The sequence below is a fragment of the Panthera uncia genome, chromosome F2 (assembly GCF_023721935.1).
Source record: "Panthera uncia isolate 11264 chromosome F2, Puncia_PCG_1.0, whole genome shotgun sequence".
NCBI lineage: Eukaryota > Metazoa > Chordata > Mammalia > Carnivora > Felidae > Panthera > Panthera uncia.
In genome coordinates this window covers 61,385,188-61,411,655 of record NC_064812.1, presented here as the reverse complement: position 1 = coordinate 61,411,655, position 26,468 = coordinate 61,385,188, and the positions used below count along the sequence as shown (strand labels likewise).

Here is a 26,468-nt window from a genome sequence, read left to right as displayed (position 1 = left end):
TTAAAATTTTATTTAAATCCTAGTTAACATATAGTGTAATAATGGTTTCAGGAGTAGAATTTAGTGACTCATCACTTACATAGAACACCCAGTGCTCATCCCAACAAGTGCCCTCTTTAAAATTTAAAAGCAAATTTTGTAAGTTACTGCTAAAAGTTGACATTTGTAAATACTGACAGGCAAACTTTAGGTTTTTGAAGTTTATTTATTTATTTTGAGAGAGAGAGGGCAGGGGAGGGGCAGAGAGAGAGGGAGAGAGAGAGGATCCCACGCAGACTCCACACTGACAGTGAGGCTCAATCCCACCACCATTTATTTGATCATGACCTGAGCTGAAATCAAGAGTTGGGCACTCAACGGACGGAGCCACCCAGGTACCCCTAGAAGACAGATTTTAAATCAGCTTCTGAAAGATTGACATGCAAATTGAGGTGCTAAGGTTTTTTTTTTTTAAAAAAGCACTCACTTGGGGCACCTGGGTGGCTCAGTTAAGTGTCCGACTTCGGCTCAGGTCATGATCTCATGGTTCGTGGGTTCAAGCCCTGCATCAGGTTCTGTGCTGACAACTCAGAGCCTAGAGCCTGCTTCGGATTCTGTGTCTCCCTCTCCCTCTCTCTCTCTCTCTCTCTCTGTCCCTCCCCCGCTCATGCTCTGTCTCTGTCTCTCAAATATAAATAAATGTTAAAAAAATTTAAAAAAAAATCACTCATCATTGGGAAATTGTACTAACTGTGTGGACAGGACACTGAATATGCCTTGAAAACTGACAGGGGCTGCCCATGCTTGCCCTGGAATGCAGTGATAGAGCAGGGAGGCAAAGCCAACATTTGTTGCCCTGAGAACTCATGATCTCTCCATGATTCTGTATTGTATCCAAGGAGTCATGATTCTGCCTTATTTGGCTGTGACCTCATGCAAAGCATTTGACCCAAGTTTCATAATCTCTAAAGGGGGCTCCACTGGACACGACTTAAACCTAACTGTTGAAGTCTCATGTGGAATCGTTGGCACGGTGAAGAGTTCTGGGCTTCGTGTGTTAATGCAGGAGCCTGACTGAAATTTCTCTTCACATCCCCTTCCTTTTCTTTCTCCTGTGAAGGGGGAGGAGTTAAGTTCATGTATAATAAAAGCACTAACGCCTGAAGTTTAGTCTGAGATGAAGAACCGTTAAATCCCTGATCCTTCCCTCTCCTGGCCACTTCTATTCTCAACAGTGCTCAGTCCCATAGTCCCATGGCTTTCCTTTCTTCTCTCTTTCCCTTGCCACATTCCTTCCACTCAAGGCCGCTCTCATATTCTCCCCTTCTCGCTGCTCAGGCCAACTCTAGCCTTCAGGTCTCTGTTTAGACGTCAGTTCTGCAGGAAGCGTTCTGCCTTCCCCTAGTGCCTGTAACCAGTCCCACTTCACATGCATCCCTACTGATCATGGAAGCCTGTTTCGTAATTGTAATTGATTCTTGTTAAATCACCATCTGAATGCTTGAGGTCAGGGACTGGGATGGGACTGTCATTTTCATCTTGTTTTTTAACTAAGCCAGAATAATGCAGTGCCCTGATAAATGCTCTGTGCAGTCAAGGAGCTGGCTCTGTTTTCCCACTTCTCTTGCGCTTCCAAAGCCCATTCTCCACCCAGCAGCCACAGTGATCATTTCAAAGAGTATATCAGGCTTGGCCACACGCCTGTGTAAAACCCTCAATGGCTTTCCATTCCATTTAGGACATACAAATCCCTTACCACGACTTCGAGGCTTTCCTGGTCTCCCTTCCTTTCCAAAGTCCTCTCTTCTTGGACCCATGGGTGCAATTCTCACTGGCCTCTTCTTGGACCCATGGGCGTGATTCTCACTCCTAGAACACAATAAGTAGAAGCATTCTTCTCTGAGGACCTCGGCCTGTGTGTTCTGCCCGATCTTCATATGCTGCCTGTATCTTAGCAGTTGGCCTCAGTTCATACAGTATGGTTCTGTCCACCCTGTCCAAAGAAGCTTATGTCCCGTCACTCATATTCCCTGTCTTTTCATCAAGAGTGTTTTTGACTGAATGCATCTTATTCATTAACTCATTCTTGTCTCTTCCCACCTACTCCAATGTAAAACTCCAACTTCAGGAGCAGGGCACTGCTTCATTAGCACCTAGGACAATGCTCCCCATGGTGGGGGCCCAGAGAATCTTTAAGGGAATAATATGAACTCCAATGAGACTATGGACATTGAGTGGGAGAAATTCAGCAGAGGGAACGAACACTGTGTCCCATGATGGGAAAGAAGGCTCTGCAACAAAGAAGACACTAAAGCTGGACATGGTGTGGGTGGGTTGAGGGTGGAGGAAGTCATTGACAGAAGTGGGAATGCTCTGAACAAAGATGAGGGAGCGATGCTTATAGGCTGTTTGGCCCATTAAAGAGTCCAGTTCATGCTTACCGAAGGTTTGTTCATAGCGGTAACGAGAGATTATGTTGGGGAGAAAGTAGGTACTATATTTGGAGACTTTGGAATGCCAAGTAGAAGCACCTGGGCTCCAATGAATGGTCAAAGGGAAGCCCTTTAAACATATTGGTCGGGGGGGGGGGGTGTCATGTTAGAAGCAGTGCTTCAAAAAATTATCTTTTGAGGATAAACCCTCCATTTTGCACATTTTCCTTATTTTCTTTACTTGAGACTTAAAAAGCTCTCCACCCCCCCCCCAATTCCTGACTCTCTTTGAAGACTTACCCCCACCCAAAACTTTTTTATTCTTGGGGTGTCTGAGCATGCTCAAACACTCCATTACTCAAGCCTCTTGGCTGGGTGTGTGCCTGTTAAAAATGGACATCGTGGGCCCAATAATTGAGTCAGCCAACTGCATGTTTGCTTTTACATGTGTTTGTATGTATGGATGTTGTGTTTCTAAGATTAAATCCCAGGATTTAGAGCTGTCCGCAATCAATCTGGCCAAATTTTAGAGGTGTATGTTGTGGGTGTTCTTTATAGATGAAACCGCTTTCCATTGCTGTCCCCTCGGTGTTTAAGTCGATAAATCGGTGCTCTGCCATCCAAGATACTTGATGCTGAGTTCTGGTCTATGGTAAAGTTGAGAGTCCAGTTTATATAGTTTTAGAGGATGTATAGAGCTCTTCTGTTCTTCCAGTGATCAAAGAAACAGCTGTTCCCTTTCTAGTTTAGTCCCCCGAAGGACTGATAAAGCCATTATGACTACCATGGCTTTATCCCACTTCCTTTTGTTAGACCAGAAGCATTCTAATGCAGCCCAGGTCCTGCTGTTTCTTGTAAATGCGCGATAAGAAAATATATTCAAGGAGCTTACAGTACGTCACAAATCAATTTTATTAATTTAAACACAAAATTATTGAAGAAAAAGTCTGTACACGATTGTGGACACAACACACCTTTATACAGTAAAGCCAAGATAAACTTTGTCTTTCCAATCTGCAGAGTACAAAAACATAAAATGGAAAGGCTAAAAAATTGTCAACTTCTGTTTGTTTCAAGCAAAAAAGAAAAACCCAAATTCGATTAATTTAAGCAGTTTGGAAAATTCATGAGTGACTAATTCTAGCAGCAGCATGAAACTTCAGAAAAAGATACAGTAGCTCTTTAGCTACTTTGGGTTAAAGCTGGTGTTTTTTCCCCCCAATGTAATAAAGTTCATCTAAAAAATAATGTCATAATGGAAGTCTTTAGTGCCCAAACTCATCACTGTTGGAGAAACTGTCTTATCACATACCAAAGGTGACAATTTTTATTTCCCAGCTTTATGCTTTATACACACTGTAGGTTAAGAATAACCTCCGTGAGGACGATCGGGCCATGTCCACTGCCCGCAATGAACTTTCCAGGGAGGGTGGGGATCGGGGAAAGGTGTGGAGGAAAACAGAAGCAACAATCAAAAAGTTTTGCTCATTTCTAGAGACGTGGTAATGTCCTCCTTTAGCTAATCAAGAAGATGCAGAGCCTATCGTCTGAGCACACAAAAGTTTGCTAGTCTCCATTTCATGAGCCATCTTAATAAAATATATCTATCGATCATCTACATTCTTTCTGTGGGAAGAAGCATTTGTATAATCATTTTTTTTCAAGTAGTTACATATAATACATTAGTGTTGAAAATGAAAAGGTGAGGTGGTAGGAGGAACTGTTTTATTTTTTGAAATGATTTAAGACACCGCTGTGTTATTTTACCAAGGTCCTCCTAACAGCATTAAAAAAAAAGATGATGGAAAGAACAATTTGGAAAACAAAATCCTATTAACATCCATGCTTTTGGTCTTGACAACATTATCTAAAAAAAAAAAATCCATTATCTACATATTTATAACCAGTACGTCGATAAGGCACCGCGCATGACTTTGTGCACATACTGCCTCTTACTTCACGATCAAGGCATCGCTACCTTTCAATATCATTTTCTAAACGATATGTAAAAGAATCATCCATTATTACAAATTTACACCCAAAATTCTCTCTGTACATGATTGTCTCAGTGATGTACATATTACACGTTTAAATTAGACATAGTTTAAACTACTTTGCAATGTGCTAAAATTCAAAGTACTTGCTGTGTCGTGAGGCAAAGGCCTTTAATCGCTTATTGTCTCTTCAATTATTTGCTGTCAAAAAAGTCTGGCCGAGTGAACTGGACGGTGCTTGAGCCATACCTCCATAAAGCTGTTTTTTTTTTTTTTAAAGTCTGTTCATAAATAAGTAGAGATGTACAGGTTACCCTGGGTATGAGACACCAAAAAGTAAACTTTCTTTACAAGAAAAATCCCTTCGCCAGTCTTCAGGGAACACATTTCAGTCTTTGTTGTGCAATCAAGTTTGCTGTATCGGAGAAGCTCTTTAAGTCACATTGAAGATGCGAAAAACGTAAGCGTTTGCAGGTCCTTTCTTCACAGGTTTGAACCATGTAGTTAATGCGGCAAAGCCACATTACACTGTACTAGAACATTCTCATGGCTTATTTTCATTGGCTTCACAGTACTAGAGTCAACAGCTGTTCTGTTCTGAAGAAATAGGTGTGGCCCTTCGTTGACCACAAGGGCAGAGGTGAAGACCGACAGCAGCTGTGTGTCAACGAGTTGCAATCGCGAAGTCGGGTATCCCAGCGCAGACACAGGACACAGGCCTGCTGGGTTTGTTCCTGGTCGCAGGGCAGTTGTGCGGCTTCAAAGTGCTAGGTGGCTGTTACAGGTACTCCAGTTCCAAGGCGTGATGTAGGGCCATGAGGTCCGAGTGGCTGGAGATCCTCCAGAAGGGCATGGCGTGCTGTGAAAGGAGCAGACACATGGTGAGGCCAGACAGCGCTCCCAGCAAGAAGCCTTAAGACCTGCTTTGGAAATTCGCTACGATGCTCACCCCCTTTTTGCAGTATTGTGAGAACGGCCAGTTAAGATCTTAACATCACGTCTGTTTAAAACAAAAATCCAAACTTAATCCTCCCCTAAGAATACTGGACTGCACTTTAACATATAATCTGGAGTCTGTTTAAGAAAGGGATGGCTATTTCTTAAGTTGATCTACACTGTCATTGACTACGAATTCCAAAACACAGTAGCTGTGCGTGAAACTTTGTCAAAAGCAGTCACCTTTCAAAACATGGATCCAGTGGACTTTTTGATGCTGAAAGTTTAAGTTTTCCTTAAGTTGGTAGTATTTTACGTTTTTCAAACTTGACTGATGTCAGAAGCAACTTTTTTTTTCTTCATTTATTTCCATTAGGCATTCTTTGCACTGACCTTAAAGTGGCTTTGCCATATGGGAAAATTGTAAATGAACTTTTTTTAGTAGTTGATTTGAAAAAAATCAATCTAAAAATCTAGTTTAAATGAGACTATTTGTAAGACGTCTAGTTTAAATGATGAGACTATTTGTAGAACACCCGAATTAGCCAGAGATGATAAAAAAAAAAAAACAGGAAAAGAACCGAGGTTACCTCATCCATCAAGGATGAGAACATGATTATAAACTGCCATTGTACAAAAGCTCTATAGTAAGTACCTACACATCAGCAAAATCTCTTTTAAATAAGAGAAAGATAATCATCATTTTTTAGAGGACAATATTCTATTTAGCCTATAGAAAAACAGCTTTTAAAAAATAGCGCAAAGACTGGAGTATAATTTTCAATTACAGTTCTAAGGAATTAAAAAAAATCAGTATCAATTTGCACGGAAGCAAACAGTGGAATTTAAGTTAATTTTTGCATGTGTGTGGGGGGGTATTATGTGTAGGTAAAATGGAAGCAAATAACTATTTTGATGTAGATCATAGAGATGTTGTATTCTGGGAATGGAAACTATTAAGTTACTTATTAACAAGGCCTTTGTCCCAAATAACAAGCTAAAAGCATGGACCACAGTCCAATGTCAAATGGACTCCATATCTTTGTCATCCTTCAATAACAACAGTCCAGCATTGAGGACTAGAGATCTCTTTTCAAAGTTTTAGGATCTACTTGGCAATTTTTGACTAGAGCAACAGAGTGTGCTACTTTGCATTCATTTATTCTTTTTTTTGTGTCTGCAGGGATGGTGTAGAAGATGAGCCTGGCAACCTCTGTTTTATAAAAGGACTAGGAAGAGGCCAGTTTCCCTTTGCCTGCAGAGATGGGGAAATACTTGGTAAGAGGAGGTCATCGTTAAGATAGGTATAAAAGGATGATCATTCAGAAGAGCACTTTCTAGCTGTGTGTGTGTTCGGCGGCAGAGAATGAAGAATTCCATTGTTAGGATACTGGCTGTAAGTGAGAGAAAGACACAATTGGCTGCGGGAGCCACATGCAGCAGGGCTTACAAAGAGGTTGTCGGTAATAATGACAGCTGTAGGGTCAGGCACTCTCCTCAGCACTTCTCATAGCCTCGCAGATTCAAACCTCTCTCTAACCTCAGGGATAGATAGGTATTACCATCACTATTGCACTGATGACAAAACAGACTTGGAGGAGGAACAGAGAGGTTTAAGTAACAGCTGGCAAGGATCGAACATGCGATTCACACCAGGTCGGCCCTGAATCTGAAGCCCAGATGCTGAAATGCCTCCTAACTGTTCTCTATGGCATTTTAATCCAGCAGTGTAAATTATCAGCCCCACAGTATACAGCTGAACACACACACACTCCCTTCCAAGTTCTGAGTGAGCGACACTGAAAAATTTGAGTGACTATGATATACACATCAGATTTGAAAACTGATCAGTTACAACACAGAAAGCTGTCCTTCTTTTTCTCTCATTGGCATAAAAATTCATGTGTACTGTAAAACATTTGTAAAATGTAGAGCTTTCGTTTTATAGAGAAATACAAATCATTTCGAATGCTACTATCCAGATAGCCCCCACAAACATGTTTCTATATTTTATATATGTGCAGACTCCTATTTGAAATTGTGTATATATAATATGTACCGCTCTGCACCCTACTCATTTTACTACTTAATATCAAGTCCATTTTTGACACATCATTTTGAAGGGAAATCCTCCACTACATCAAAAGTTTTCAAGTATTCTTACAGATTTAACCATTTACTTGGCATCTATTGTCATATCCTTGTGTATTTTTCTTACTTTCTTTCTGGTCTTATTTTCTCTAATTTGCCAGAGATCAGGTGCCCCTCCCCAAAGCTGCTTCTCACAAACAAGTGAATAAAGGAAGCTATAGAGTAGTTCTATTGCTGTCACAGAATATGCTTTCAGGATGTAGCAGAAAATGACGAAGGCTCTTCAGATAGCCATCCAGAAGCTTTCAGGACGACCACCTTCGTAAATACATATAAAAGTCCTTCTATAAGAAATGGAATGCTTTTTTTTTCAAAGTTCAAATTCTTTTACATGTTGATTATCTGAAATTAGATATGTTTCCCCTAGACAACAAAACACATCACAGTATGTACTGTAGAATGCAATGCGTGGCAGAGAAATTGAAAAGGGAACTGAAAAAAAATCCAGCTGATTCTCTGGTACACGCTTAAGATATAAATTAGGCATTTAATTCCACAGTAAACAAAGTAAAAAAATGGTCATACGTCTTATCTTTACAGGTGTAGGAGATGATGCCAGTCTAGAGCACATTTACTTTAAACTGTTCTAAACCATTCTTAAAACAAGTTTCGGAAAGGTGAGGTTATTCACAAAGAGCCCTGGATTGGCTTGTTTACTGCCAATGAAATACTAATGGCTTTTTTCTTCCTGTACAGAGTATCAATAAGAACCACATATCAAGTAGCACCCTGAAACAAATTCAAAAGATGGAATATGCCTGCCGTATATTACGGACACAACGCATCACGATGCAGTGACGATGGGGTCATTGATTTGAGTAAAAATGCAAAAGGTTTTACAATGATAACTGGCAACCCTTAGGTGTACCTGAAAGGGAACAGGTGATCTCTGGGACCCCCACACAAGGACTGCAACTCCACCCTCAGGACTAATTCAGAACATGAAGGTAATGATCTTTGTTATAATCAGCAGTCCTATTCTCACAAAAATTACAGGGCTTCTACTTTAAGAAATGTGTATTTAACATTAAGTGAGTGATTATAAGACTGAATCTAGGGAGAGGACAGGAAACTCAAACTCCTCTTAACAAATAATGAGAATGTTGCAAAATAATATTTTCCCTAACTAGCCACATACTCATGTAAAGATTTTATGAATGTACAAGAGCTTCCCAGCACAAGTGGGTGCAAAGACAACCATTTTTTCCCTTCATCAGTAGAAAGCCTGAAACATGTTTCTTATAAAAAAAAAAAAAAAATCAGGTGCCAGAATGAGGAGACCTGGGTTATATTCTCAACTCTGACATTAGGTATGTGACTTTGAATTATGACATAGTTTTCTGGACTCTGTTTATTAAACCTAGAAGCACTCTTGAGTCATTTCCCCTAAACCTTCATTTTACAGATAAAGTCTATGACTTTAGTATTGTAGCTACAGCAGATGTATAAAATACTATGCATGACCTATGTCCCCCATTGACAAGAATCAGTAGGAAAGAAATAAAAGGCACAGAATTGACAATGAAGAAGTAAAACTATTTGCAGATGACATGATTTTAAAGACTCCACACACAAAAAAGTGTTAGATCTGTTGCAGGATACAAAATTAACATATAAAACCAGTAGTGTTTCTATGCATTAAAAATGAATTATTCATACAAAATAAAATTATTCCATTTACAATAGTATCAAGACCACTAAAATACTTAAAAATTAATTTAATCAAGGAAAATAACTACATTAAAAACGTGTAAGACATTAATGAAAGAACTTGGAAGACATACACAAATGGGAAGGTATCTCATGTTCATGGAAGAATTAATATTGCTTAAATGTCCATGTGATCCAAAACCAACTATACATTCAATGCAAAACCTATCCAGATTCCAATGGCAGTTTTTAGAGAAGTAGAAAAAACAAACCTGAAATTTAAAATCCTAAGAAAAATGGGAAGCATCACACTTCCTGATTTCAAACTATATTATAAAGCTCTTGTAATATAAACAGTATAGTACAGACATAAAAACAGACACATAGATCAATGAAATAGAATCAACAGCCCAGAAATTAACCATGTATATATATGGTCACATAACTTAACAATGGAGCCAAGAACACTCAAGGAGAAAAGGTAGTCTCTTTAATAATTGGTGCTGGGAAAATTGGCTTCAGACATGTAAGCCAATGAAACTAGCCCCCTATCTTATACCATTCACAACTATTAACTCAAAATGGATTAAAGACTTAAATATAAGACCAGAAACCAGAAAAATCCTAGAAGAAAACAGAAAAAAAGCTCCTTGACATGGACCTTGGCAATGATTATTTTTGGATCCCTAAAGCACAAACAAGTGGATTACATTGGACTAAACTTCTGCACAGCACTAACATGAAAAAAACAATCTAGGGGTGCCTGAGTGGCTCAGTCGGTTAAGCATCTGACTTCAGCTCAGGTCATGGTCTCACGGTTTGTGATTTCAAGCCCTGCATTGGGCTCTGTGCCGACAGCTCAGAGTCTGGAGTCTGCTTCAGATTCTGTGTCACTCTCTCTCTCTGCCCCTCTCTCAAAATTAAATAAACATTTTTAAAAAATTTAAAAAAATGAAAAGTCTAAAGAATGGGAAAAAATATTTGTAAGCCACATATTAGGTAAGGGATTAATATTCAAAATATATAATAAATTCATACAAATCAGTAGCAAACAATAAATAGGTATTTTTCCAAAGAAAATATGCTGGCAGCCAATAGGTATATGAAAAAATGCTCAGTATCACTAATCTGGAAAATCCAAGTCAAAACCACAGTGACATCTCACCTCATGTCTGAGAAGGGCTATCATAAAAAAAGACAAGAGGTAATAAATGTTGGCAAGATTTTGAAGAAAAGAGAACCCTTGTTCACTGTTGGTGGGAATGTAAAACAATAACAAACCCAGAACTACCCTATGATCTGCAATTCCACTTCTGGGTTTCTATCCAAAGGAAACAAAATCATCGTCAAAGAGATATCTGTTTCCTTATGTTCATTAGAGCATTATTCACAATAACTAAGACACAGAAACAACCTAAATATCCATCAATGAATGAGTGGATAAAGAAGTTGTGGTATTCACATACGATGGAATATTAGTCATTAAAAAACAGAACAAAACAGAACAAAACAGCTTACCATTTGCAACAACATGGGTGGACCTTATGCTAAGTAAAATAAGTCAGAGAGAGAAAGATAAATACTGAATGATGTCACTTACATGTACAATCTAAAAAAAAAAAAAATCCCAAACTCCTAGAAAAAGAGATCAAATTTGTGGTTACCAGACACAAAGAGTAGGGGAATTGGATGAAGGTGATTGAAAGATGTAAAGCTCTGGTTATAAGATCAATAACACTGCTTTAGAGTAAATCCTAAGAGTTCTCATTTTTTTGTAGCTATAATGATAGATATTAACTTACCGTGGCAATCACCCTGCAATATATGTAACTCACATCATTATGCTGTACACCTTCTCAAACTTAAACAGTAATGTCTATCAATTATATCTCAATAAAACAAAAAAGAATCAATGAATAAATTCAGAGAGAAGAAAGCTCAGTTGTAAGCTGGAGAGGGTACGCTGAGCCTGCCCTGAATTTGAAGAATGGGCAGAGCTGGTTAGGTAGATGGGAAAGGGCTCTCAGTCAGGATATAGTCTATGACAAGGCTGATAGGAGGGATGTACAGAAAATTTAGTATGGAGGTGATGAGCTTTGAATGATATGTTCATAATAAGGACTAAGGAGGAAGGACATTTTTCCAGGTAGAAACACTTGGAATGTCTAACTAGGAAGGATGGAATAGAGAGGTGTGGCTGGCCAGTAGCAGAGAAAGTATGCAGAAGGATAGTAGAAATGGAGTGGGTACAATGGACGGGACACAAATGAGGAAACAATTCATGTGTCCTGGTCATGGGCTGGAGGAGGGGAACACCAAACAAATCCGAGTGGGTGAACTGGGTTAGTTCATCAGCCGATACTCAGATGGAATGACACAGAATGACTAAATGGAGATATTCCATCACTTAACTGGAGCCATGGGAATGAAAAGAGCTAACCACAAATATTAACAGAAATGATAGGTGGTGAGTATATTATTAGTTTATTAAGATTAGGCATTATTGAGAATGGATTCCAAAGCCGAAATATTGGAAAGTAGTACAAGTTTTTACAGTGTTAGAAACTATTCCCTGAATAATGGGAAAATGACACCTCCTTCCTGCTCCTCTTGTCCATGTGTGCAATTTTCTAAATCCCTTTATGCTACCTCTCCTCCTCATCTAGTATTTTGCACTTATTAACATTAAAAGCTGGGTGCATGGACACTCACGTGTAAATTGAATTTTGCTGAATTACTAAGAATGTATTAATAAAATATTTAAAAACATAAAAGCACATAACCTTTGGCTTAGGTATTGTACTTCTAGGAATTTTCCCCAGAGATACACTTGTCTATGCATGAATCACATAAAGAACATTTACTACAGAACTGTTTGTAATAGTAAATATGAAAATCACCTAAATGTTCAGCCTCAGGGAAGTTATTAAAGTATAGCGCAGCCATGTAAAGAAATTAGAGATGCAGAACTCCATACACTGATATGGAATGAATGCCAGGATACATTGTTAAAAAAAGACCATAACTGTGCTTTCATATGCATGTATTATCTCTAGAAGATTGGCATATGGAGGTACAAATACTTCTCAAATTGTAAATAAAAAGATCTTGGAAGATAGATTATTCTAAAAATTCATCACGAAATTTATTGCATGGCATTGCTCTTTTAGTATTTGCATATCTGCTTCTACTCGAGACAGAAGTGAATTCTTTAAGAACAAAGATGAAATCCAATTCAAGATCTGGCATATATAATATGCTCATTAAGCAGTAAATAAAATTAATGGCTTTAGAATAACAAAATTTACTGTACTTGGTGTTAGGAAGTCTCAAATCTGCAAAAAGTGTTACCGTTTTTTAATAAAAGCAGCTCTCATTTTTCTCATATTCTGAATAAACTTAGAATTGAACATTAGTAATCACATTCTCTACTGCATCTTGGATGTGAGCAAATTTTAGAGTTCATATTTAAAATGGACATTTTTTGAATTTGTCTAGTCCAAGATGGCAATGTAGGAAGACCCTGAATCCACCTCCTCCATGAATATACCAAATATACACTTATTTATGTATTTAGCAATATCTCCTGAAGAACTGAGGGTTGACTGAACAGCTTCTGCAAAACAAAAGACCAGGTAGAGAATGGCAAGAGAAACAGAGTCAGGAACGCCCCGCTTCCAATGCTGTGGATTGCAACAGGGAGGGATAGTACCAAGAAACCATGAACATATTTGTCTCTCCTGGGCCACGAAACAGAGTTGCAGTTTAAAGGGCAACTAGAATATAAAGGATCCAATCCTAGAACTCCACCAGTGAGGGAACTGCTGAAAATCTCTCTAAATTGGAGTGGCTGGCAAGCCCCGCAATTTATGTTCTCTTTCCACCTTGACGGTATGAACCAGGGCAGGGTCTGGGCACCATAGTGGACCCACTACCTCAGTGAGCCCACCAGAGCCCCAGCTGTTCCACTAAGGTGACTCTCATGGTGGTATACCCGTGCTCACTATAGCTCCAGTCATCTTGCCAAGGTGAGACCAGCACAAAGCACCTCAAAACACTCCAGATACATACCACTTTGCTGCAGATCACTTGCCAGGGCACCCTAGCCTATAGGACCCTGAGAAGCCACGGCCCATGCCGGCCTTGGCTCTAGCTGCCCAGGGCACTCTTGCACAAAACACTCTGAGATACACTGGCTTATACCCACTTCAGCTATCCTGCTAGGCTCTGCACAAAGAGCACCAGGACCACCCTGACCTATGCCTACTTAAGCTCTGGTCATCCCACGAGGGCAGCCCCAGCACTGACCCCAAGTCCATGCCGGCCACAGCTCCAGCAGTCCAGCCAAAGTTACCAGACATACACAGTCTATAAGATCATTCCTTCAAATTTAGGAGAAATAGCTGTTTTGCTGAATTCATGTAAACAAACATAGAAAGTCATGCAAAATGAGGAGACAAAGGATTATACTCCAAAAAATGAATGAGCTAAAACCCCAGAACACAAACTAAATGAAACGGAGGTAAGCAATCTACTTGATAGAGTTCAAAGTAATGGTCCTATAAATGCTTGCTAGCCTTAAGAGTGGATGAATTCAGTAAGAATTTCAACATAAAAAATAAAATATAGCAAAGGACCAATTAAAGTGGGAGAATATAAAACTGAAATGAAAAATATACTAGAGGAAATTGACAGCAGATTACAGGATGCAGAACAGGTCAGTGATTTGGAAGAAAGGGTAATGGAAACCACTCAAGCTGAACAGCAAAAGGAAAAAAAAAAGTTTACAAAATGAGGATAGGTTAAAAGATCTCTTAGACAACATCAAGCAAACAAATATTTGCATTATAGGGGTCCCAAATAGAGGGGCAGAAAACTTTCCTAATTTGGGAAAGGAAAGAGACACTCAGGTTCAGGAAGTTCAGAGAATTCCCCACAAGATGAACCCAATAAAGTCCATACCATGACATGTAATAATTAATGACAAAATTTAAAGATAAAAATTTTTAAAGCAGCAAGACAGAAGTAATTAGTTACATATAAGGGAAGTCCCCACAAGGTTATCAGCTAATTTTTCAGCACAGACTTTTCAGGCTAGAAGGGAGTGGCATGGTCTTTTCGAAGTGCTGAAAGGAAAAAACCTACAACCAAGAATATCAGGGAAGATTATCATTCAGAATTGAAGGAGAGAGTTTCCCAAAACAAAAGTTAAAGGAGTTCATCACCACTAAACTGGCATTACAAAAAATGTTAAATTCTTCAAGTGGAAGAGAAAAAACTATACTTAGGAGAAAATTATGAAAGGACAAAACTTCATGAGTAAAAGTAAATATACAGTAAATGTAGTAGAACAATCATTTATAAAGCTACTATGAAGGTTAAAGACAAAAGTAATAAAATCAACTACACCTATAAAATTAGTTAAGAGAACTCACAAAATAAAAAAATGTAAACTATGACAACATGTGCATAAAACATGTAAGTAAAAATGAAGTTCTTTTATAATGTATTTGTTTTTAAGTGACCATCAACTTAACATGGGCTGCGATATATTTAGGATATCATATATGAACCTCATGGTAACTACAAACCAAAAACCAATAACAGATACATAAGAAACAAAGAGAGGGGACCAAGTATAACACAAAGGAAGAGAGCAAGAGAAGAACACAAAAACAACCAGCAACCAGTTAACAAAATAGCAATAAGTACATCCTATTAATAAGTACCTTAAATGGTCTAAATTCTCCAGTCAAAAGACATAAGGGTGATGAAATGGATACAAAAACAAGACCCATCTATATGCTGCCTATAAGACACTCAATTCAGACCTAAAGGCACATACGACTGAAAGTAAAAGGGATGTAAAAGATATTCCATGCAAATGGAAATAAACAAAAAAGCTGGGGTATCAATGCTTATATCAGACAAAAATAGACTTGAAACAAAGACTGTAATAAGAGACAAAGAAGGGTACTGCATGATAAAGAGATCAATCCAACCAGAGGATATAATAACTGTAAATATTTATGCACTCAACACTGGAGCACTTAAATACATAATACAACTATTAATGGAAACAAAAGGGAAAAAATGACAGTAATACAATAATAAGAGAGGACTTTAACAGCCACCCCCTTACATCAATGGATAGATCAATCAGACAGAAAATCAACAAGGAACAGTGGCTTTGAATGACACATTAGACACGATGGGTTTGGCAGATATATACAGAACATTCCATCCCAAAACAATAGCATACACATTCTTTTCAAGTGCACTTGGAATGTTCTTGAGGACAAATCACAAGCTGGGCCACAAAACAAATCTTAAAAATTTAAGAAGATTGAAATCATTTCAAATATTTTTTCAGACCCAAACAGTATGACAGTAGAATTCAATTATAAGAAAAAACCGGAAAAAAACCCACAAAGATGTTGAGGCTAATGGGTCAACAAAGAAATTAAAGAGAAAGCAAAAAATACAAAGAGACAAGTGAAAATAAAAACACAAAGGTCCAAAATCTTTAGGACACAGTGAAAGCAGTTCCAAGAGGGAAATTTACAGTGATTCAGGCCTACTTCAAGAAACAGGGAAAATCTCAAATAAATAATCTAACCTTATACTTAAGAAAAAAGCCCAAAGTTACTAGAAGGAAGGAAATAATAAAGTTCAAAGTGTAAATAAATAAAATAGAGATTTAAAAATAACAGAAAATACCAATGAAACCAAGATCTGGATCATGGAAAAGATAAACAAAATTAGGGTGACTGGGTGGCTGAGTTGGTTAAGTGTCCAACTCTTGATTTCAGCTCAGGTCATGGTCTCAGTTTGTAAGTTCAAGTCCCAAGTCAGTATCTGTGCTGATAGTGCAGAGCCTGCTTGGGATTCTCATTCTCTCTCTCTTGCCCTTTCCCCACTTGTGCTCTCTCACACTCAAAACATTTAAAAAAAGATAAAATTGATAAACCTTTCGCCAGACTCATGAAAAAAAAAAGACCCCAATAAATAAAATCAGAAATAAAAGGAGAGAAATAACAACCTACACTGTAACTACAAAATATTATTAAAGACTATGAAAGATTATATGCCAACAAATTGGACAACTTAGAAGTAATGGATGGATTCCTAAAAACATATAATCTTCCAAACATAATCAGGAAGAAATAGAAAATCTGAACAAACCAATTACTAGTAATGAAATTAAATCAGTAACCAAAAATTTCCAACAAACCAAAAATGTCCAGGACCAGATGGTGAATTCTGTTAAACATTTATTGTTCCAATTTTAGTTTATGTGCTGCTGAAGTAAGTAGCCCATCAAATATTTAAAGAAGAGTTAATATCTATTCTCTGAAAGTATTCCCAACAATAGAAAAGGAAGAAAAGCTTCCAAATACAATCTAGGGGATCAGCATTACCCTGATACCAAAACCAAAAACACTACTTAAAAAAAAATTACAGGCAAATATCCCTGGTGAACATAAATGCAAAAGTCCTCAACAAAAATTAGCAAATCACATTCAACAATATATTAAAAGGATCTTTCCACCACAATCAAGTATGATTTATTCTGTTCAACATCTGGAAATATATCAAAGTGATACACCACATTAACAAAATCAAGGATAAAAATGATCTCAATTTGCAATCTCAATAGATGCAGAAAATAAATTTGACAAAATTTAACATCTGTTTGTGATAAAAACTCTCAACAAAGTAGGTTCTAAGGAACGTACCTCAACATAACAAAGACCATATATGATATAAACCCACAGCAAACATCACACTCAATGGTGAAAGACTGGGAACTTTTCCTCTAAGATCAAGAACAAGACAAGAATTTCTACTCTTACACTTTTATTTGATGTAGAATAATTAGAAATGAAAGATAATAACATAAAATAGAAGTCCTAGCTGTAGCAATGAGACAAGAAAAAGAAAAGCCATCCAAATTGGGAAGAAAGAAGTAAACTGTCACTATTTGCAGATGACATGATACTATACATAGAAAACCCTAAAGACCCATGCAAAAACTATTAGAAGTAATAATGAAGCAGCAAAATGAAATTAAGAAAACAATTCCATTTACAACTGTACCAAAAAGGATAAAATACCTAAGAATAAACTTAATCAAGGAGATGAATGAACTATACTCTGAATAAAACACTGATGGAAAAAAATTTAGGATGACACAAATAAATGAGAAGACATTCCATACTCATGGATTCAAAGAATTAATATTGTTAAAATTCCCATACTATCCAAAGCAATCTACAGATTCGATTGCAATCAATACTGAAATACCAATAGCATTTTTCACAGAACTAGAACAGATAATTCGAAACTTTGTATGGAACCACAAAAGACCCTAAACAGCCAAAGCAATCCTGAGAAAGAACAAAGCTGGAGATATCACAGTCTTAGATATTAAGGTACACTATAAAGCTATAGTAATCAAAATAGTATGGTACTGGCACAAAAACAAACACACAGATAAAGAGAACAAAACAGCCCAGAAGTAAACCCATATGCATATGGTCCATTAATCTACAACAATGGAGTCAAGAATATACAGTAGGGAAAAGGCTGTCTCTTCGATAAATGTTGCTGGGCAGATTGGACAGTTATATGCAAAAGAAAAGAACTAGACCACTTTCTTATACCATACACAAAAATAAACTCAAAATGGATGCAAGACTTGAATGTGCGACCTGAAACCATCACAGTCCTAGAAGAAAACATAGGCAGTAAGTAATCTCTTTGACATGAGCCTTAGCAACATTTTACTAGATGAGGTCTCCTCAGGCAAGGAAAAACAAAAGCAAAACTATGGGGATCACATTAAAATAAAAAGCTTTTTGCACAGCAAAGGGAACCATCAACAAAATGAAAAGGGAACCAACTGAATGGGAGAAGGTATTTGCTAATGATATATCTGATAAGGGGTTAATATCTAAAATGTATTAAAAACTTATGTAAGCCAACTCCAGTAAAACAAATAATCTGATTAAAAATGGGCAGGGGACCTGAATATACATTTTTCCAAAGAAGATCTACAGATGAAAGAGAGACATACGAAAAGATGCTCAGCACATCACTAATCATCAGGAAAATGCAAATCAAAACCTCAATGATCACCTTATACCTACTGGTGTAAGGCTAACATCAAAAAGACAAAAAATAAGCAAGTGCTGATGAGAATGTGAAGAAAAAGAAACCCTCACATGCACTGTTGGTGGGAATGTAAATTGGTACAACCACTGTGGAAAACAGTATGGAGTTTCCTCCAAAAATTAAAAATAGAAATACTGCATCCAGTAATTCCACTCAGAATTGCATTTACCCAAAGAAAATAAAAACACTAATTCAAAAAGATGTATGCATCACTACATTTATTGCAGCATTATTACAATAACCAGGATACAGAAGAAAGCTAAGTGTCCCCTGATAGATGAATGGATAAAAAAAGATGTGGTATATATACGAAGGAATATTACTCAGCCATAAAAAAATGAGATCTTGCCATTTGTGGCAACATGGATGGACCCAGAGTGTATTATGCGAAGTGAAATAAGCCGGAGAAAGACAAATGCCATATGATTTCACTTAGACGTGGAATCTAAAAACCAACATAAAACAAAGAAACAAAAAGCTGAAGCAGCCCCACAAATTCAGAGAACATACTGGTGGCTGCCAGAGGGAACAAGGATGGGGGGATGGGCAAAACGGATGAAGCAGAGTATGGAATGAGCAAGTCGTGGTGATCAAAGGTACAGCATAGGGAATCTAATCAATGGTATCGTGATAGTGTTGCATGGTGATAGATGGTAGCTACACTCATAAGAAGCATAGAATAATGTATACAGTTATGGAATCACTGTGTTGTACATCCGAACCTAACGTAACACTGCGTGTCAGCTACACTGAAAAAATCTAAACAAACAAATAAATTAAATAGACATTTATTGATGAAGCCTTTGCCATTACGCAATAATGGATGCTTGCCATTTCTCTCTGGTGTTCACACGTGATTAATTTTAAGTAGTTCTCGGAAAAGTAAGCAAAGGGAGTTTAGTTGTAGAGTTATAAAACAAGGCCACTTTTACTCTAGGAATGAAAATTGCTGTCGGTATGCAGAAGACCGTTACATTTGATTTTTTTTTTTCATTCATACATATGCCTACTATTGTATACTGTATTAGGGAAACATAGATTTCTATGATACAGAAAGAAAGCCTGGCAGATTTTGACAACAAAAGACACGTCAGAAAAAGGGATCCAGAGGTAGATGGCTTCTCACATTCTCTGAAGCCTTTCTAGGAACAAAGAGATCCTGGCAGAAAACTCTTGTAAGAGATCTTTTTGGAATACAGTTGTTCCTTTAAGTAAACAAAGGTATTTTTAACTTATTCTCTTTGAGGGGGTGTGTTCTCAGGATATGAATTATAGAATTAGATGAAATTACTGAGGAAAGCCCTGGGACTATATTGGCAAAGAGAACAAAGGTGACAGAACAGACTTCGGACTTCAATCAACCATCAGGAAACCGGCAACGGGCAGAATACTTAACTGGTTTCATTTCTGAGCTTGAAAAAAGGAACTACCTGAAGCAAAAGAACATTATTTAGAGAGGTGTATTGGATTTTTAAAAGGACTTAGAAAACTAAGAGAGACAAGCTAAATGGTCAGAATTGATTTAGAAGAACTGCAAAATGGTTTGATTTTGCAAAACATTTTCTGACTGAAACTCACAGAGCTTCACTATTTTATTTAATAATCTAGAATGCTCACAAACTATATCAGAATTGATTTTTTCTTAAAATTTTAAGAAAACCTGGGAGAAAGAGAACATGGTTCTATCTGCCTCCTGAAAGGAAAAAAAAAAAAAAAAAGCAAACATGGCATACTTTATTCTAATAATTTAAAAAATAAGCATGAAAATTCTTTTTTGTGAATCAAATCATATTTAAGATATGGAAATAAAGTTTTTAATCTAAAGGGACTTTGGGCCACATCTCACGGTCCTAGTTTGGCTACTCCCAAGTTCTGTGATCTTGGCCAGATTATTTACTTTCCTGAACCTTGGTTTTCTCATATATAAAGTGGGTCTAAGGACTCCTTCCTCACAGAATGATGGTGAGGATTTAATGAGATAATGGATAGGAAGTGCCTGAGAGTGAGTCTGGGACATAATAAGGGCCTTATAATTGATAGTAATTCTTTTACCATTATGATTATTAATCTTTCTACAGCATGGATAACCATCTTATTTCTTTTTAATTTTTTTTAATGTTTGTTTATTTTTGAGAGAGAGACTGAGTGCAAGTGAGGGAGGGGCAGAGAGAGAGGGAGACACAGAATCCAAGCTGTCATCACAGAGCCAGACGTGGGGCTCGAACTCATAAACCGTGAGATCATGACCTGAGCCGAAGCTGGACGCTCAACCGACTGAGCCACCCAGGCACCCCACAAAGTACTACTATTTAAATACTAGTTAACAGAATAAGGTTAGACAGAATATAAGACAGGAATAGTCAAATTTGTCACTGGGGGGGAATGATGACATCTGAATTTTATGCAAGGTTATCAGGAATCTGAACCTTCTGAAAAATCCGTGCCTTGTACATATACACATAAACAGTCTTGTAACTCATGGTCATGGTTTTGTTAGAATTCCCACACTGGCGGGTCTCAAGGTGCCAAGAGTTTGTTCACAACAGATAGTATTGGACCCTTACCACATTACACTCATCCCACAAAATCAAAACAGAAAACTGAAGCTAAGAATATTCATTCACAGTCAAAAAATTCAAAGAGCCTGTTCTTCACGGGCAGCTGCCTAAATCTTTTCGGCACAGGTGTGTTTGTCCCAAGTAAAAAGAACAACAGGTTCAAAGATAAACAGTGGAAACAGTTTTAACTGTTCTGCAGAGAGAACAAATACTCTTAGCCCTATTACTGTAATACTTCCAGTTGTAACATTAAACCGAGAATTCCTTTACTTTTTCCACGTTATGCTCACCCGTGATGAACATCTAAGAAACATGCTACTCTGAAAGGTTTAGCAAGGGACTCACCCCAAGAAGCCTTGCTAGGACCCACGGGATTCCACGGTGCTCTAAGTCACCACTTTTACAAGCATCGTTCGGTCTACCACAAGCTAGCAAGCCATGTTTTGGCAACCTTCTCTTAAAATTAAAACTTTTTGGTGACTGGTAGAGGAAGAAGGACCAGCCTTGGTGGGGGTGCGGGGTGCAGATTCACATCTTTGGCCCTGGGCCGCGGGGCCATGAAACGCTGCTCTCCACTTTGACACTCCTGACTATCCTACTAGCCACGAGGAGGTCCTGTCTAGGAACGGCGTGGGGATTCCAGAGGCTTTGCTAAAAAGACCTAAAGTCTGGATTCCCATCAAACCTCTTTTAACTCTCCAGGGTTGAGTTTGGGGTATTCTAATTTAGTCTGGGAAAAATTTCCTTTTATGAAAACAGCCTGAAGGGCCGACAGATGTATGTAACCATCATGGTGGTTGCCCACTGGTGAACCTGGGATGTCAGAACGAGCCGTTACATTGCACGTGCAGCTCGGCAAACCTCTATTGGATCTGAATTGTGTGTGGGTTTCCATCCGCACCAATCCCACTCAGGGGGTGCGTAATCCTGGGCACACAACTGTGTATCAATGGGTATAACTGAAATAAGCCATCATTTACAGAATTCGGGTCACTTTCTACGGTTTTGTTAGAATTCAGAGGCACTGAAGGTGAATTAAATCATCTTCAGACTCTATAAGAAGGCTGGCCATGTGTCATGCTGAATGCTGCGTCTATATGCTGGTGACTTCCTGCATCGCTTCCACTGCATACTGGAATACTTCAGAAGAGATGAATTGTTGCATCCGTTGTGGAATTATATAGTGATGTCTATCAGTGAGTGTGTGGGGGAAAGGAAGGGGAAACAGTTGCATTGGTTAACCTTGTAAAATACTTAATTAAATATATTCTTCAATTTAAATCTCTTCAATTAAAAAAAAATATTTACAGACTATGCGTCAAGATGTAGAGAGTTGTAAAAAAAGTTTTGAAAACAAATTCTCAAGCAACAGGCTAAGCAGAATAAGTTCCCCACCTCTTGAGCTCACATTTTACTGCTGCAACAGGCATATCCATAACTACTTAATAACAATGCTACCACACTTTATACGTATCAGGCTGTCTTATGGCTTTCATGTCTTAACTAAATCTAATCCTTAAAACAGCCAAAGGAGCTAGATGCTGTTATGATTGCCATTTATAGAAAAGGAAAGAAAAAGAGGAGGGGTACATAATACTCAAAGTCAGAAAACTGGTAAGCAGTGGAGCTGTAACTCAAAGGCAGGCTGTCTGCTCTAGAATCCAAGCTATTTACAACAGCTTTTCCAATTAAAGTGTGAGTGAGAACTACTATAATTAAGCTCTTACAAACAAGGGTAATAGAAATGGTGGTACAAGAACTGGATTTTGAAAAATGATTAAGACAGCAATAGTAGGGCACTGGGGAAAAGATCATTCCAAGCAGAGGCAAAAGCCCGGAGGAAGAGCTAGGCATGGCTGAAGGGGCCGCAATGTCAAGTGCTGGGGTGAGGAAGATTGCACGGGTGGGCTGTACTAGACTAAAGACCCTGAGTGGTCCCTGAGTGAAGAAATGTGGTCCCCTCTTCCTCCGCTCTCTTTGAAATGCAATGAAAGACATTAACGAGAAAGCTTTTGCTAAGGGAAACGGCAGAATTACACTTGCAGGGATGCAGAAGAATAGAAAGACGTATGATGGACAAACTGGGAGTCGAGGGACCCATAGTTGGACCCACCCCTCTCCTCTTCTCCAAGTGTCCCAATGGAGGTGAGGTGCTCACCTTGTGATAAAAGGAAGACACTGTACTGTAGGACAGCAAATGGTATGGCAAGCCAGCTCCGACTAACTGGTAGAGACTTTCTGAAGTAATATCTGGAAGGTTCTTAGGCTGGATCCAGGCTCAGGCAGATTTTAATCACTTGGCAATGTCTGCCACCACGGCCAAATGGGATATGCTCACATGGACACCACAAGTGTTTCATCTCGGGTGACGGCTACAGCACTAAACCTTCCTTTCTGCTTAAAAGTCTATGTTCTATGAAGACCAACCATCCATGACCTTTGAGTTTGTACAGGGCACTCTTCAAAAAGATCATATTTATTTAATTCGACTGTCCTTTTTCACTGCTTACAGTTCTGAACACATTTGTAATTTGTTTCAGAGACACTGAACGTGTTTAAGTGATCCAGGAATGAGCAGTTTGAGGACTAAAAAATTAAATGGTGTAAAAACCCCATCGATGAACACTCACCTTTTTTGCCCCTTGTTCTTCTTCCACACCGTCTCCTATAACAACGTACACCACTTTTCTTCCAAACCTTTGAATTATCCTCTCAAAACAGCTTTCCTTGCCTGATGAACAAAAATAGATTATAAAAAATGGAAAGTTGGGGTAACTCAGCACGATAGTGCTTGAACTTTTTACACAAAACCTTCCTTTATGCTCCTGATTCCACTCTATCCTACTTGCACAAACTGGAAAAGAGTGCTTTTGGATGCCATTTGGGTAGAATGGGGAACAGCACAGTAAACCAGAGACCGTAAATTATCCATGTGGTGTTCTGTCCTTTGGAAATGGTCAATTTTTGATATTTTTTTTCTTAAGAACTCATTTATTAAAAAGTAGGATCTAGTCGATCACGGTATAATATTTGGGAGAAAATACGGTTTTACAGCGGTACTTTTTTTCCTACGAGCCAAGACTTGACAAAGGCATTTGATTCTGGCAACATATTCGAACTGGATTTCAAAAATGTTTCATGATATACCAAACTCTGAAAATAATGTCTGATCCAACGTCTATTGAGAAGGATGAAAAAAAAAAGAAAAAAAAAACCCAAGAAAACAACAACAACAAAAAACAACTACCACCCTGAGACTGGTTTTGTTATAGTAAGAGAAATCAAACAGTGGAATTCATTTGTTCCTTCATTTTCAAGTTGGGATTCCCAACTCCATCCTCCCCTCGCCAAGCCTAATGTGTTTACTTGAAATATTCTGGTAAAACTGTTTCTGAAACAAATGTCAGGTAATTTGGGGCACTACGGAGATCATGCCCACCCTACCCAGGCATCTAATGTCCAGTAAAGCACTTTCCTGGAAGAAAAGCGGGATAAAGGTAACAGAATACCTTTATCTATCTATTATCTTTCCCATGTCAAGACTTCATTTGGGCTCTCTGAAGGCACATCCTTGCAGTTAATGCAGCCATTGTTGCTGCTTAGAGAAGAAACTGGTGTTCCAAGTCCCAGGCTGCCAATAAGGTCATTTTCATGGACAATGGGACAGTTTATAGTTTTCAAATGTAAATGGCTGAGCAGGCCCGCATCTCTTTCAAATAAGGATCAGATATACTCACGAACAAATTGCTTGTTTGCTTAAACAAATGTCTGCTTTATATTTGTATTTTGCACTAAAATCTCTGGTTTGCATCTGACAGAACGAAATCGGGCCAGCTTTATTCAAAGGATGTAATTTCAATGCTTCTTTGGTTGCCCACTAAACTGTGAAATATTAAATCACTTTGAGAAACAAATACAAAGTGTAGCTTTCACTGCAAAAATATACAACCCAAAACTTAGATGTCATGAAACTTTTTTCCTCCTTAGAGGGAAATGTTTATGTGTTTTTGCCAAGTTTCCTTTTCATGGGAAAAGGAAGGTAATTAAACTCAATGTTATTTCAAGGTAAAGCTGTATCGGACAAAAAAATTTCTCGCCTGTACCCTGTCTCCTCTAGGCTTCGCTGTGAATTCTGGGTCATATAGACGTCTTCCATAATAAAGACTAAGAAACTGAAGCTGACTTTTAGAAGTTAACTGGAGCTCCTACATGGAGTTTCTTATTTTGATGAATCCATTTTGTCTGAAAGAACGTCACAGCTCTGCTAAAATGAGATACCAGTCCTCTCCTCCAATGACTGTCATTTGCCTACAAGGAAAACTCCTGGGTTTTCTGCATTGACTCCCAAATTGTATCTCTTTTGATGGCAAAATTAGCAAAACTACAAGTTTCAATCTCTACTTTGCTTGTTAAAAATACCCCAGAAAAGCAATTCTACCTCTAAGGTTGAGGTAATTTCTGCCACCACTTTTTAATTCTAATTTTTTATTTTGTATTGATAAAAATTAAAGTTCAAGATCACAAACAAAACGCCCATTTAAAAATACTTAATATGTACTTGCTATTATAATTTTCTGTCATCCTAATATTTTCAAATTATTTAAATTATTTGGGAATGGAGTTCAATGTGCATGACAGGTAATAAACTACTTGTTCTTTCCTTGTGGGAAGTAGTTAAGTACTATCCCTTCTGTTCTATAGGCTTCTTTGGAAATCGTTCTTTCCTGTGCTGGTAAACGTTTACCATGGACCACTGTTTACAAAACACGGTATGATTCCTCTTTATTGTTATGGAGAGCATAAACACCTGACTTAATGTAAACTGTTATTTTTAAGGACATGCAAACAATCAAACATTTTGGTTACACTGGGCTACAACGAGGAATTCTATTTGGTACATTCCTTTTTCTTTGTAAGTATTTTCTAGCAGGAGGCATCAGTCATTCTCCACCTCCAGCTATTTCCATTTGACAAGGCTATCTGAATATCCCACGGGCTCTTCATACTCAACATGGATAAGATCAAACTCTTATCTTTACTATCAAACCTGATTTCCCCCTATCAGTTAACAGTGTCATTACTGACCCGGGTGTTTAAAAGGAACCTCTGTGTCAGCCTTCTTCAGAATAAACAACTGTTTATTATTCATTTTGTTCAACAAGCATTTATTGAGTACCTACTATGTGCTGGGCACCATAGCTACAATGGTGAGCAACAGGTTCAGTTATCAAGGTACTACACTCTTATAGGAAAGATCCGACTATGAACAATTATAAAAGTAATTCTTTAACAATAATTTAGTAAATGCTAGTAAGGAAAAGTACAAGAAGTATAAAAGTGTAGTCAGATGGAAAATGAGATTCCATTTTTACTCTTTTTTCTTTAGATAGAGTTGAGCAGCCACAAAAACTTTCTTCTCACCTACTAGGATCCTCATCTTCCATCCCAGAACTCACTAAAATAACATCTCATTAGGGTGGTAAACGAGGCCACCTAGGACTAGACCTAAGTCTACGTTTCCAGAATCAGCTTCCCAGGACCCAGGACTACTGGAGAAGTCTCTCAGCAGGGAACACACTTCAATGTCTCTA

General features: G+C 38.0%; 1 protein-coding gene across 1 annotated transcript in view; it reads right to left on the bottom strand.

Annotated features, from left to right (window-relative positions):
- Positions 1-3,232: 3,232 nt before the first annotated feature.
- Positions 3,233-26,468, bottom strand: part of EYA1 (EYA transcriptional coactivator and phosphatase 1) — a 165,093-nt gene continuing 141,857 nt past the window's right edge. Inside the window, exons 16-17 of the mRNA XM_049633285.1 lie at positions 23,508-23,608; positions 3,233-5,264 (exon numbers count right to left, since the gene is read on the bottom strand). Of these exons, the coding sequence (XP_049489242.1) occupies positions 5,184-5,264; positions 23,508-23,608 (182 nt within the window). The 3' untranslated portion in view covers positions 3,233-5,183. The remainder of the gene's footprint in view (positions 5,265-23,507; positions 23,609-26,468) is intronic.